The sequence below is a fragment of the Sarcophilus harrisii genome, chromosome 1 (genome assembly GCF_902635505.1).
Source record: "Sarcophilus harrisii chromosome 1, mSarHar1.11, whole genome shotgun sequence".
Taxonomy (NCBI): domain Eukaryota; kingdom Metazoa; phylum Chordata; class Mammalia; order Dasyuromorphia; family Dasyuridae; genus Sarcophilus; species Sarcophilus harrisii.
In genome coordinates, this window is record NC_045426.1 from 648335188 (window position 1) to 648350293 (window position 15106).

The 15106-nt window shown below is 50.5% G+C and overlaps 1 protein-coding gene across 4 annotated transcripts; it reads left to right on the plus strand.

Moving 5' to 3' along the window:
* The first annotated feature begins 40 nt into the window (after positions 1-40).
* On the plus strand, positions 41-5575 carry PLPPR2 (phospholipid phosphatase related 2). Of its 4 annotated transcripts, none has more exons than XM_031947572.1 (9): positions 41-520; positions 879-979; positions 1196-1384; positions 1453-1588; positions 1709-1983; positions 2157-2333; positions 2533-2655; positions 3450-3501; positions 3893-5575. In XM_031947572.1, the coding sequence occupies exons 2-9, from the start codon at positions 914-916 to the stop codon at positions 4225-4227; spliced, it is 1353 nt and encodes a 450-aa protein (XP_031803432.1). In that variant the 5' UTR covers positions 41-520; positions 879-913; the 3' UTR covers positions 4228-5575. The 4 variants fall into 4 exon arrangements, with proteins under 4 accessions (XP_031803432.1, XP_031803430.1, XP_031803433.1 ...); XM_031947570.1 differs by having other exon boundaries at positions 41-495; XM_031947573.1 differs by lacking the exon at positions 3450-3501 and having other exon boundaries at positions 41-495; positions 3893-4022.
* Positions 5576-15106: the final 9531 nt, after the last annotated feature.

Here is a 15106-nt window from a genome sequence, read left to right on the forward strand (position 1 = left end):
GCCCCCCCCCCCCCTTCCCGGCTCTGGGCGCGGCGGCCAGCCTCAGGGTGGGAGTCAGCGCTGCCCGGGCCTTGGGCTCGCCAGGACGCGTCCTGGCCCCGGGCGCTTCCGCAGCCTCGCTCGGGGGAGGGGGCCGGGAAACCGCGGCCCCTTCCTCTCCCCGCGCGCGGGGCCTAGGCAGGCGCCCTGACAGAACCGCTGCTGGGGGGAGGGGGCCGGGGAGCGCTTCCCCAGACGCCCCGCCCCGGGGCGGGCCCGGAGCTAAGGAGCCGGCGCGCTCCCGCCCCTCCCTCCCCGCCTCCTTTCCCGGGTCCCTGCCGCTCTCTCCGCTCCGCTCGCGCAGAGCCGGGCCAGGCTGCCCCCCGCATCCTCGGACTCCGCCTGTCCCCTCGGCCCTCCGCGCCGGACGCCCGGGACCAAGGCCGCCGGCTGGGCCCGGGACCGGCCTTCCCGCCGCGGGACGCGGATCCGGGCCATGGAGCGGCCGTGACCCAGGTGGCGGGGAGGGGCATTGGGCCGGGTACGGGCTCTCCCCGGGGCGGCGGGGGAAGGGCACCCGGGAGCGCGGGCGGGGGGGGGGGGCTGGGGACGGGAGACAGAAGCCGGGAGTCCGGCCCGGCCCTTCCCAGGCTTTCCGGGTTACTTAGCGGTCTTCTGCAAACACTCAGGCCTCGGTCTGGGGGAGCATCCCTCCGAGGCGGCCGCAGTGGGGCTGGCCGGGCCAGCGGCCTCCCGCAGCGAAGGCTGAGTGAGAGGCCGCGGCCGGGGCGGGGCGGGTCAGAAGTGACAGACACCTGAAGAACTTTCGGGGTGAGGGAGAAGAGGAGTCTGCGGTCCGGGGGGCATCGGGGGCCGGCGTGACTGGGCCTCTCCCCCAGGCCCCGCCAGCTGTACCCCTGATCCCGACCCCGCCATGGCGAGTGGGCGGCCAGACCTGAAGAGGAGTTTCTCCATAATACCCTGCTTCATCTTCGTGGAGGTGAGGCCGGGGCAGAGCCGCCGCCGGGGGGTCTGGGGGAGAAGATGCTCTCACGTTCTCTCTTCTTGTAACTTCTCTTTCTGTCTGGTCTCTTTCCTTCTCCGCCTCCGCCCCTTTGTGTGTCCTTTCTTCCCCGGCCCTCCCCGCCCCCTTGGCTGGAGCTCCCTCTCTGCCCCCTTCCCACGTCCCCCTGCCACCCCCGGCCCGGCCCGGCAGTCAGTGCTCCTGGGGGCCGTGGTGCTTCTCGCCTACCGCCTGGAATACACAGACACGTTCCCCGTGCACAGGCAGGGCTTCTTCTGCTACGACAGCGCCTACGCCAAGCCCTACCCCGGCCCGGAGGCCGCCAGCCGCGCGCCGCCCGCTCTCATCTACCCCCTGGTCACCGCGGGGCCCGCCATCACGGTAAGGCGGGGACCGTGAAGGAGGGAGGAGAAGGGGGGGCAGGCTCCAACCTTGGTCTCTCCTCCCAGATCCTGCTCGGAGAGCTCGCCAGGGCCTTCTTCCCGGCTCCGGCCTCCACCGCGCCGGCCCTGAGGGAGAGGACCATCGTGTGCGGGGACTGCTGCCGCTTCAGCCCAGCCCTCCGAAGGCTGGTCCGCTTCCTGGGTGCGGGGCCTGAATTGGGGCAGGCCGGGGCCAGTTTGAAGGGGTCTGGGGGAAAAGGACGAGGCGAGGGTTCCAGGGCCCCCTCGGGGCTCTCATCTCCCCCTCCGCCTTCCCTTCTAGGCGTCTATTCCTTTGGCCTCTTCACCACGTCCATCTTTGCCAACGCCGGGCAAGTAGTGACGGGGAATCCCACCCCCCACTTCCTCTCGGTCTGCCACCCCAATTACACAGCTCTGGGCTGCCCCCCGCCAGCCACTGACAAGCCTGGACTGGACCGGTACGTCACAGACCAGGGGGCCTGTGCAGCCGGCAACCCTGCCCTGGTTGCAGCTGCGCGACGTGCCTTCCCCTGCAAGGACGCGGCCCTGTGCGCATTTGCGGTCACCTACACGGCGGTGAGTCTGAGCCGCAGCTCGAGGGAGCGGAGACAAAGTCCCAGACTTGGGCCGGATTGGAAACCGGGAGGCTGTTCCCCCCGACCGCCCCCTCAATCAGGCTCAACTTTCCAATCCCTAAAACAAGGGGCCCTGTAAAATGCCCCGGTGATCCTCTTCCTTCCCTCCTCCAGATGTATGTCACCCTGGTGTTCAGGGTAAAGGGCTCCAGGCTGGTGAAGCCTTCCCTCTGCCTCGCCCTGCTCTGCCCGGCCTTCCTGGTGGGGGTGGTCCGTGTGGCCGAGTACCGGAACCACTGGTCAGATGTGCTGGCCGGATTCCTGACGGGGGCAGCCATCGCCACCTTCCTGGTTAGTCTCTTTGCGGACTGGGCCTCCACCTCCCCTGTGGGATGCAGGTGGGAGGATGTATAGAAAAGGAGAGGGAAAATCCAGCCTTCGGGGAGGGGGACGGGAGTTCCCCCCATTTGCCAGCTTCAGTTCTGGGTCTGTGCCAGGCTTTGGTCTCTGGTAGGTAAAAGATCCCTGCCGCCCTTTGTTCCTGCCTCAGGTCACCTGTGTTGTCAACAAGTTCCAGAGTCGAGTGCCCCTAAGCCAGCGCACCTTCAGATGGGAGGGCCTGGGCACAGTACCTGCCATTGAGAACCCCCTTGAAAAGTTAAATTCAGCCCAGGTAAGGGGCAGCTGACTGTGCCTCCCCCACATTCCTCTACCCAGCCGGTGAACTAGGACTTTGGACTTCTTCCCTGGTGCCTGGTGAGGGGCAAGCTAGAGGCAGACAGGTCTTGAGAGTAGGGGTCCCTAGGGGACATTAGGGAAGCTTGGGATGGGGCTAGAGACGGGCCCACTCCACCCAGTTACACTCAAACACAGTAGGAGGAGGGGGGCCCAGATATGCTACATCTGGTGAAGGGGTGTTTTCTATGTTATAGAAGTCCTCACCAAACAGCCTCCTAAGACTAGTGGGGAGGAGGGTTCTCCAAATGCTTGGAGGAACAGCCATAGTATAGTGGAGAGAGTCAGAGGTCGGTCCCAGAATCAAATCCTGGCTTTGCTATTTATTAACAGTTCTACCAGAGGCAAATTACTTCATCTCATCAGGCCTCAGTTTCCCTATTAGTAAAATGAAGGGGTTAGACTGAATGATTTCTAAGGCCTTTTGCTTGCCCACCCCCACCCCTGCTCCCATTTGGAGGTCATGACCAGTGACCTCTAACTTGGGATCCCATCCTTGAGAAGGATGGTAAGGGGGGGAAGTATGGTTAATGCTGGAAACTCTTTCTCTTCCATGTGCCCCCTCCTTTCCCATTCTACCCCCTTCATTATTGCCCTCCTGGTGTCCACCCTAACTGGGGGGGGGCCCTCAGTCAGCTCAGGAACAGAAACAGGAGCCGCCGGGACAGGGCCAGGGGCCAGGGCTGGGGCCAGCCGGGCCACTAGCCCGCTCCCTCTGCCTGTCTGTCTCAGGAGCCCAAGACCACTGCACCCCCGCTGCAGCCTGCCCGACTCACCCCACCCAGTGAGTGAACTGCTCTCCCCCTCCCCAAGAACCTACCCAACACACCCAGCTGATCTGGTCCCTCTAACTGCTCCCTGGGACCACTCCTCCCACCACCCTCCCCTCTTTCTCTGTGCCCCCTTCTCCAGCCTCCACTGGCTCAAATGAGGGAGTGCAAAGGGCACTGACTTGGGAATCACTCTGGGTGGTCCCTAAAATACTCTCCAGCTTAAAATCTGAATAGGTTCAGGATTATTGTCAGAAAACAGCCTGGAAAAGTACCATTCCCCCTCCCTCTCATCTTAGAGCTCTTTCTATGAGTGGCTGCCAGCCCCAGCCCTATTCCCTGCTCCCTAAGCCTTCTGTGCTTTGGAGATTCCTACCCCAGCCTTGTACTTGCCTGTTTTCCCAGAGCTGCAGAGCTGTACCCGTCGGGGCCACCTGATCCCCAGCTGTGTGTCTTCCCGGGCCCCCCCGATGTGTTCTTCCCCTCGTGTTCCCCGCGCTCGAGTGAGGTCTGAGCCGACATTGCCTGCCATGGTCCCTGGGCCCAGCCAGGGCCCTCCGCCATCCCCTGGACCATCTGGGGCCGGTGGGGGTGGAGGCGGGGGCGGCCGGGGCCGAAAGCTGCTGCTGCCCACTCCTCTGCTGCGGGACCTGTACACCCTCAGTGGACTCTATCCTTCCCCCTTCCACCGGGACAGCTTCAGCCCCTACCTGTTTGCCAGCCGGGACCACCTGCTGTGAACTCAGGTTCCTGGGTCCTGAGAGCCTCTGGCCCCAGACACCCCTGGAGCCCGATGTCCTCAGGCCGTGTCTTTGTGTCTCCCGTGTGCCTGTGTATGAATGAGTGTGTGGGTGTGGGTGCGTGCCTGCCTGCGTGTGTCCCCACTCGTCAGTCCCACATGGGCATGGGGATGGATAGAGAATTTCAGGAAAGTCCGGGTCAGAGTGGGTACCCCCTCCAGCTGCCTGGGCCCTAGGAGAGTCTTCATTGCCAGGATTGGGAAAGCTGACTGGGGAGACCCTCCATTGTCCCAAGGTCTGGGGGGGGGCAGAAGCTCCTCCTTTTTAGACAAAAGTTCATAGAAATAACCTTTGACCTCTTACTGTACCTTGAGGGCCTCCGTGTCTCAGAATTGGAAGGGTGGTTGGGACAGTGTGATTCCGGCCAATGAGAAACCCGTTTCTGAGACCTGGGAGTGGGGAAGGGGCATGGGGAGGAAGGCAGGACACCGGCAACTGAGTGTTCTTGGTATCTAAGAATTACAGGGAGTCTTGGTGCTTGCCAGGGTGGAGCCCTAGACGTCTCAGAAGCCAATAATGGGTAATAATTCCTAGTGACGGACCCTAGGTATCTGAACATTCTTGGGGCTGGGATGGGGGACCGGGAAGGCAGTTTCAGCCCATGGGAGCCCCTTCTGACTGACAGCCCTCTCTAGACAGCAGGATGAAGGGGAGGAAGCAGTGAATCTGACTTGGGGGATGGCACTGGATTGTCAGGGTCCTGCTGCTGAAGCCACGTTTCTCATTTTCTTCCCTTGCAAGGTCCTTTGATGGGGCAGTTCCCACCCAACCCTGATAGTCTCCCCTATCCTCCCAGCCAGGCTGGGTTCTTCACCTTATTTTCCCCTCCAGAGTTCCTCAATTCCCATCATCCTAGTGACCCTAAACTCTTGAGTTCCTCTCTAGCCAGCAGTGCTTCTACTCTGTGCTCTGGGACTAAAGTGGGGAAAAGGGAGTAGTGGGGCAGTCTCTGAGGTCAGGGTTTTGTCTCTTCCCGGTGCCCCTCCCTCACTCCCTTGGTCCTAGATTTGGAGGGGGAGGGGATTCACTTTTTGGACCTAAGGTCATAGTTTTGTGATGGAGATGGGAGAGAAGGTAGTGTCAGAGACCTCCACACTGCTACAGCTTTTATGCCCTGCTTCCTCATTTCTGCCTCCAGAGAAAACAAAAACACCTTTTCCCTTCCTGAACTGGCTGTGCCAGTCCCAGAGCGCACTGCTCCCAGCGGGCCTGCCCCACCCAAGGGGGCTACAGAGAGATCTCTCCTCCGCTCCCAGTTCCACAGCCTTTAATAAAGATGTTTGTATCAGAAACACCCCAGCATCTGTTTCCTCTGTGCCTACAAGAGTATCTATGTGACTATTCATTCTCTCTGTGACCAACCGTGTGTTCGTGTGGTGTGTGAATATGGCTGAATCAAAGAGCCTGGACCAGAGCTGAGCCCCTGAGACTGCCCCCCTGTCCCTCCGACTGACCCACTCCTCAGGGGTAGCCAGTCCCTCAGCCATGTGGAAACCTGCTGCTATCCTGGCCCCGGAGTCTGTCTCCTCCAGCCTTTCCTGGGAGCTGCTCCAAAAGCAAAATTTGCTGCTAAGTCCCCATTGTGAATGAGCCAGTTTTCTGTTGGGGTCTTTGGGGGCTTTAAGGTGGGCTGCCATCGGGACAGATGTGGCCCCCCCACTTGTTTGCAGATTCTGACGTAGCCCACTCTGGGCTTCTGTAAAATGACGAGACTGACTGGCTCCATCTCCAAGGTCCTTCTAAGGCCGAAGCTCTATGATTGTCAGGTGGTTAACGGTCTCTGCCTCAGTCTCACACTGTCTCTGTGTAGGTGTCTCACCCACAGTCACACGCAGACCAGGGCATCCTCAAAGGTCACAGTCATAGATACAGAATCAGGGTTTTGGGGGGATGCTTGGTCCCAGACTGCCCCACATTCCCAGGGCGCCCTGGTTGGAACGGGAGCAGGGAGGGATTGAGGCCCTGTTGCTTTGACCTGCCACCCTGGCGCAACTACAGCCCACGAGCATCGCCTTTCTTCCCACCCCTCTCCATCCCTCCCCCAGAAAGGGGGCTCGGGGGCGTGGCCGTGGCAGGGGTGGGCGTGGAGGGAGGGAGTGGAACTAGGGTCAGGGCAGCCTCCCAGGCCGGGCCGTGTCCGGGTTCCTGATGATGCTCTGGGCCGCGCCCCCTTCTTTGAACACGGCTGGCATGATTAAGGGCAGGCTGACTTGGAGGGAGGTGAGGATCAGGAAGGGGGTTGGAGGCTTCCCGCAGATGGGGGTGGTCCAGGGAGGTGCCCTCTGGGTGGTCTTCACCTGCGCCCCGGGCCCAGTTCCAGTCCCTCAACTACAGGGCGGGGTGGGGAGGGGGCCCTGTGGTGCGGTGGCTTTTCCAGAAACAGAGATTTCCGGAGGGGGGGCGGGGAGCTGGGCCGGGCCGGGAGGGGGCAAGGATTCTCCCGGCATCCGCAGACAAAGGGTGAATCCGCCCCCGGCCCTTCACTCACCCCGACCCCACGAGCCCACTCTCCCAGGACCTTGGCCCTTGACCCTCAGAATCCCCAGTTTTCCACGGCTTGGGGCCTCTTCTCGCTCAGGCACCGACCCTTTGACGCCCCAGAACGCTGAAACCACCCCCTCCAGGCCTTGACTCCCACAAGTCAGAACTCCCCAGTCACTGGCGTTTCAGAATCCCTCCGGGTCCTGGCTGGGTGGGGCCTTCCCGCTGGAGCCCCTACTCCGCGGAAGGCTGGAGTGAAAGCTGCCCCTGTTCCGAAGCGCATCTCCGCGCCTGGTTTCCTCCTGTCTGAACCCCGTTTTCCCTCAGTGTTTCAGAGTTCTCCGTGTCTCCTTTCCCTTTCCCCCCACAGTTATTACCCGGACTTCTTTCCTACCCTCTCCTCAATAGTCCCAATCTGTCTGGCCTGCCCAGGAACAGTGGCCAGCCGCCCCGGTCCCATCCCGGTCCCTCAGCATCCTCGGGAAGCGGGAAGCGGGAGCCCGAGCCGGGCGCTGTCCGCGGTTCTGAAGTCGGGCCGGAGGCTGGAGTCGGGGTGGCTGGACCGCCCCGCCCTTGTTCACAGCCCCGCCCCCGGGGTGCCCCGGGCCTGGGAGTCTGGAGAGTCCTGGAGAAGTACTCTTGGGTGATAGAAGAGGGAAGGGGGGCTCTGAAAAGTAGGACTAGGTAACAATGCACCGTAGGGGTCCTGGGGATGAAAGACGTTCCTGTTCAGGCATGAGTCGGGATGAATTTGCTCTGAGGTCCGTTCCAACTCTTAGATTCTGGATCTCGGGGCTTCAGGCACTGGAACGGAAGGGGTTGGCCCCTGGGGGCCTGGAAGAGAATTCCAAGGGCGAAGTGCCCAACTGGCTGATTGCTGGGGGGTGGGAAGGGGTGGGAGTGAGCCTGGGCTACCCAGGAGGCCTGTGGATCTGGAGAAGAGCCAGGGTTCTGAAGTACAACTGAGATGAGAGGGTCTCAAGGTGGGGTCTGGGCTCTGAGGTCAGATTGGGCTTGGACCAGACCCAGCTTGCATTGTGACCACAAGCTTGCTGGATCTCAAGGCTGCTATTGCTGTTGCCGCTGACCAGTGGGGCCAAGGGGAACTCCCTGCCCGGGCCCTCCCCACTGGCCGGCCTCCCGCAAGGACGGGTATTCTTGGGTAGATAATACCGATGGCGCTGTTATTGCTTGAGAATACACGTAGTCGAGGGGAGGCATCTTCACCGACCCCTGAATCCCCAGTGCCCGCCTGTTCCAAAAAAGACAGAATCTGGTCAGGGAATGGGGACCTAGGAGGTGGGCTGGGATGTCTTTCTAAATCTTTATATTTTCCTCTCCATTTCTCCCTCCCCTTTTTTCCAGTTTCTCTCCATCTCCCACTCCCAACACACATTATTTTCTGCAAATTCCTAGCCTCTTTATCCACCCATTCAGAGTAAAAACCTGGGTGTGAATAGGGAATAGGGAAGAATCAAGAAGTATCAGTCTCTGGGAAAGGAGAAAGAAAGGGGAAGAATGAGCCTTTCCCCCTCTAATACGTCCCTGTTAACCCACCCAACACACATCCCTGAGAGGCTGAGGGTGTTTGTGTATGTCTTTTTACCGGTGTGTCTGTGTGAGTGTAGGTAGGGGGAGGAGAGCTAAGGTTGTAGGCTGAGGGTGTTGCCCAGGACCCGGCATGTGTGAAGGGGGCTTGAAGGAGGGGGGCTGAGCAAAGCCTTTGGACTGAGGGTGTCTCCAGGTCCATGGAGTGGCAGCTGGGGTGGTAATGGTACTGAGCCTGTAGGCTGTTGAGGGGTCCTGATAGAACATGTGTTTATGTGCTTTGTTGCCACTGCTCTGCTGCTGCCGTTTCCTGGTCTCAGAAGCCTCCACCCACCTGGGATCTCCTAGCAACAGCCTCTCTGTGGTTGCCAGGCAATAGTGCTGGGTTGGGGAGTGATTGACAGAGGGAAGATGGACAGGCTGAAGCTGTGGATGATGCTGGGCAAAGAAGCTGAGCCAAAACCATTCGCCTATCTCTCTTTCATCTCCCACTCCCCGGGGCATTGGAGTGCTGTTCCAGTCTGTGGTCTGCAATCTCTAGGATTTCTGGAACATAAAACATTCCTCCCATCTGCTCCCAGTGCCTGGAACAACAACTTGTGTCTCAGAAAACCACCCACACACACATACATTTATTCCCACGTACCTTACTGACCAGTAATATCTGGAACAACCCCTTTTGTGTCTCCACACATATACATATATATGCCCCAAGTCAGAAGAATTCTAAAACCATGTAGTTCCTCTAGCATGTATGATAGGGTTAGAATCTGGAAGAGAATTTAAGGATCACCTAGTCCCACCCTCTCATTTTACAGATGAGGAAACTGAATAGGGAAAGAATTTGTTCAGAATCATACCATGAATCCCAGCTCTGCTGTTTTACTTGTGACCTTGGGAAAGCCCCCCTGGCCCTTCATGGACCTCACTTTTCTCATCTGTAAAATAATAGCTTCTAAGTATATGTGTGTCTGTGTGTAGTGAAAAAAGTAGCAAAACTCAGGTCCATTTTAGGTTATTCAGTCCATGGTACTGATGGGCCAAGGAATCCCTAGTGACAGAACTCTGCTCAGAAATCATTCTTGTTCACAAGTGGGAAAAAGGAAAAGAAAAAAGGGAGAGAGCAGAGAGAAGAATGGGAAGACAAAAAGGAGGAAGAAAAGAGAAGAAACTCAGTGTTGGAATTCAGAGGCCTCCTCATCCAATCCATTCCTCACATGAAATTTTCTCTATGACAGTCACTCCAAAATAGTGAATAAATCCAATCCTTTTTCATTAAGTACTTGCATTCAGTTTTGATTATCCCCAAGTCTTCCTTCTCTAGGCAAAACAGTCCCAGTTGCTTCAACTGAGTTGTATATGTTGTAATCTATAATCTCTTTACCTCCTCTCAATTTGTAAATTGATCCCAGAATTGGAAACAATACTCCAGATGTGGTCTGACTAAAACAGATCTCTACTTCCCCAGACACTATGTCTTTATGCAAGCATTCTCTTATTATTTTAGTGTTGGGGTCTGTGGGACATATTTTTGTCTTATTTCATGACTAGTTCTTTACAATATAGAGATCCTTTTTATATTTACAGTTGCCTAGGTATACTTCTTTTATCCAGTTTTTGGGCATTTGATTTTTGAAACCCAAGTCTAGGACTTTAGATGAAATTTCATTTGTCTAAATTTGGTTAATTGTTCTAATTTGTTGGGATCTTTTGAGATTCTAATTTTGTTATCCAACATGGAATTTCCCTACCAGCACAAATAGTTTCTGAATTCATACAAGTCACTATTTAAAGCATTGGATAACAAAACACCAAGGACAGAACCCTGGAACACAAATACATTAAGGGCTATTTTTTGGGTCTGGTTGTTCAACCAGTTCTGAATCCAACCAATTATAAAATTCTCTAGCCAATAACTCTCCATTTTGCCCATAAAGTCAGCATGAAACATTGTCAGATGCTCAGCTGGAAATCTAGATACAGCATTCCCCTTTTCTGCCTGCTTAGTAACCCTCTCAAAAATAGAAATGTGGTTAGTCTGGCATGGCCTGTGGTTTGTTTTTTTGTTTTTTTTTTTAATAGCCTTTTATTTACAGGATATATACATGGGTAACTTTACAGCATTAACAATTGCCAAACCTCTTGTTCCAATTTTTCACCTCTTACCCCCCCACCCCCTCCCCCTAGATGGCAGGATGACCAGTAGATGTTAAATATATTAAAATATAAATTAGATACACAATAAGTATACATGACCAAAACGTTATTTTGCTGTACAAAAAGAATCAGACTCTGAAATATTGTACAATTAGCTTGTGAAGGAAATCAAAAATGCAGGTGGGCATAAATATAGGGATTGGGAATTCAATGTAATGGTTTTTAGTCATCTCCCAGAGTTCTTTCTCTGGGCATAGCTGGTTCAGTTCATTACTGCTCCATTAGAAATGATTTGGTTGATCTCATTGCTGAGGATGGCCAGGTCCATCAGAACTGGTCATCATATAGTATTGTTGTTGAAGTATATAATGATCTCCTGGTCCTGCTCATTTCACTCAGCATCAGTTCGTGTAAGTCTCTCCAGGCCTTTCTGAAATTATCCTGTTGGTCATTTCTTACAGAACAGTAATATTCCATAATATTCATATACCACAATTTATTCAGCCATTCTCCAACTGATGGGCATCCATTCAGTTTCCAGTTTTTAGCCACTACGAAAAGGGCTGCATGGCCTGTGTTTGATAAAGCTATGCTGTCTCTTCATGATCATTGCTTCTCTTTCTCACAATCATTCCTTTAATAACTTTATAACTCAGATGAACATAGTTATCATCCCATGTAACACAGGACATTGAAGTACTAAAGCAATTCTCAAGTCACTTGTTTTGCTTTTTTAATATCTTATTACTAGCGTTGATTTAGTGTCTACTGTGTGCCAGTGACTGTGCTAAGAACTTAACATAAATTATCTAATTTGATCCTCATTACAACTCTGCTAAGTAGTTATTAATATGCCGATTTTACAAATGAGGAAACTGAGGCAACCAGAGGTCAAGTGACAGGTAGTAAATGTCTGAGACTGTATTTGAACTCAGGTATTTCTGACTCCAGGTTGCTCTAGCCCACTATGCCACCTAGTTGCAACCTATAGGAAGGCAGGGTATTATTAATTAGCAAATGAAAGAACGTAATATGTTATTTTTCCCACCAGATGGCACACTATTCTAGCCAACAGTCAAGTGGTCACGGGAAATGAGGGTCCCATAAGTAGGCCTGTAAGGCTTCATTTAAGACTTCAGAGTAGCTTAAAACACACACACACACGGTTCAAAATTCATGCTATAAAAGTGAATTGTTGCTAAGAAAGATATATTTTTAAATAATATATTACAATTAAATAACTATAGTCATAAAATTTGTAGATTTCATCCTGAGTTCTAGGTTAATCTAGGGGTATGTTTGAAAACGTTCTAATTAGCAAAATTACAACATAATAAACCAAGCTCAGAATCGCCTACAAAGTTCATTATGTATTTAATGAACTGAATACACCTCTTTTCTAATAGTAATTACATATCTATATATTAAATCTCTTGGATTAAATAAATATCAAAGTTACCAAATATATAATTTATTAACTATGAAATTGGTAATAAAACAGACATAGTATTTACATTGACGTCTCTTCATTTTGAGAATACAAACTCATACCACTTATTTTATTCCAGATGCCAAATAAAAATTTTCTTCATAAAAATCTTCATCTTCATAAGGTAAAGATTATAATAATCAGAAAAAAGAATCCCTTGATTGTGTTTCTCTATTTCTAATCCAGTTTCTGTCTAGGCTCATTAGCTTTTTTCAAGCCATCAATCTGAATATTATCTTTAAACTGACAGTTAAAACTGCCATTTCCACAATATTTTATTTGGCTCTTAAGAGAGCCTTTTGAAACATTTGTTACAATAGAAAAAGCTATGGTTTGCCACGTCTCTGTCCCATATGTGAAATTTCTTTCCTGAGAGAACAACTCTTTATAATGACTTTGAGATCACATACAGTTCTCTATGACTCCATGAAACCTTTTTTTTTGCCACATAGTTTAATTTAATATAGCAAAAATTCAAGGAAAAAGGTTTCAGTGCTTTTACATGAACATTATTCCTAAACCACACCCATGAACTCTTGCACTCACAGATGAGAATTTAGGAAAGGAAAACTGGGGACTACATTACAGTTGAGCCCTAGATAGGAACAGTAAAAGCAAAGGAAAAACCAAATGTGCTGGAAGATGAAGGTCCCCCCCCCCCAAAAAAAAAATGTCCAGCTTTGTTTACTCAATCACATCATCCATTCAGTCTCTGACTTGTGGAACCATCTGGATAACCTTCCAGCATTGATCTCAAGTAGTTAATGTCCCCAACAGTTGGATTCCCTGGCCCAAAGTGACATCAGTGGCTAAACACTTCTTGTCTCTGGTATGTCTCCAGTGTGTCTCTGGCACTTTGTCCCTGTCTCAGACATGGGAAATCCCTTCCAGAAATTCTCAATCCCAAAGGCAAAGGGAAAAAAAGGTAAAAAGAGTAAAGGTAGTATATGCCCCCAAACAGAAAATTAACATGCTCTCTCTCCTTTTCCTCAGTTCAATCATTTTGTGAACATACATTCAGTGTGCAGTCCCAGTCTTTTTATGATAGGGTTGGGATGAGAAAACTTAGTGATGATTCCTGAGAAATATTGTGTGTGTATATATATATATATATATATATATATATATATTTTTCCCCCCCATTTCGCCAGTTACCATCCCTTGAGATAGAGATAGCTAGTGGATAAAGAACTGGACCTGCAATCCCATCCAGGCCCAGACACTTACTAGTTGTGTGACTAAGGTCAAGTCACTTAACTTCTATCTTGGTTACTATCACCTAGGTTCTGAAATTAATAATAACATAAGATGAGTGCATAAGATGAATACTAACTTACAAATATGCTCTAGAATTTTGACAGGAATCAGGGTTAATATGGGAATGTTTAGAGTTTAAGCCTTTTGAATTTTAGAAACAGAAATTTGCCTCTCTACAGTCCTGCATCATCTCTCAGGTTTTTTTTCATTCTTTTTCAAAGATCATTGTTCAATAATCATATCTGATAACTCTTTAAAAAATCCTTGGGTATAGATCATTCAGGCATGGTGACAAATTCATTGAGGACAGACCAACATTACTGTGTTTCAGCATCTTGGAAACCACATGTGTTTTATATTTTCCAATTTGAAGAAAATTTCTTCTTAGAGAAAACAGAAGCAAAATGAGAGTTGGTTATTTCTTCCTTCTCTTTGTTATTCATATCCACTTCAAATAGGAGTTTTACCCTCAACCTAGCATTTAAAATGTAAAGAAAAGGATATTATTAACCATATTTTAAAGATGGTATGTGTTCATTTAAAACTCATTTTATTTTAATTATGGCGATAGTGCTGCATTCAAATTTGGAAAACACAACAGTGGTCATTGGTTTGAAAAACATCAATTTACATCCCAATCCTAAAGAAGATCAATGCCAAAGAATGTTCAAATTATTGAACAATTGAACTCATTCCACACACAACCAAGGCTATGCTTAAGATTCTGCAAGCTAAGCTTCAGCAATATATGAACCAAGAATTATCAGAAGTGCAGGCTGGTTTTCTTTCTTTTTTTAATTTAAAACTTAAATAGAAAATAGAAAGAAAATGAAATAGAAAAACACTATCATGTGCACAACAGAATATACAAAAAGATTCAAAATATGTAACAATAAATTTTCATTTTAAGAAAGAGAATACAATAATAAAACAGATTGAATCCCACCTTTTTTTATCTTTTCTTTGCTTTTTTATGTTTTCTTTTGTTCTCTATTGTACATTTTTTATTTTTTTCTCCCTTTCCCCCCCACGTCCCTCAAGCAGGTTGTAGTTAAATACAGATATATTGATGTACACACATATGTACATATATACACAGATACATAATATATATATATATGTATATATATATATATACATATGTATGTATGTATGTTGCATCTATCTAACTGCATTATCTCTTGTTTCCTATCCAGCCACATCTTACATTTTATTTCTACCTGTTCACTTGCCTTGCTATTACTTAACATCATCCCTCTCTTCTCACTCCAAGATCCCTCCTATATCTTCTCCCTATACCCTTTCCCTCTCTCTGTATTCCTTTCCCACCTTATCCTATTCCTGAATTCTTCTATACCATGTTTTATCCTATTTCCTCCCCCTCTTATTTCTTTAGAGATTTTGTAGGATTCTTTATCCTTTTTGGTATATATGCATTGTCCCTCTTTAACCCATTCCCCATGTGACTAGGATTTCAGAAATATTAGTCCTCATCTCCCCCTCCCAATTCTTCTGTGTTAGTTCACTACCTCACCTCATTTACATAATGTAATTTCTGCTTTTACCTTTTCCTACCCTGTTTTGATTTTTATAATTACTCTATTTACCCTCCTGTAAGTGGCCCCAATCAGTAGCTTCCTTATCCCACTGTTTCTGCATTCACCAGGCCTGTGCTGGTTCCTTTGACCCAGGGCTGTGTCTCAGAAACACAGCTGGGCCTGCATTCCCTATCAGAATCTTCCTGGGCTTAAACCTCGACTCCTTGCTGTTTGGGAGCTGAAAGTTCCTGTGGCTGGAGCTGAGGCTACCTCCTGAACCCAGCTAGTCCTAGGGCTCTTTAAGTGGAGTGTTTACACACCACATTGGGCAACAATGTCCTGGGTTCTT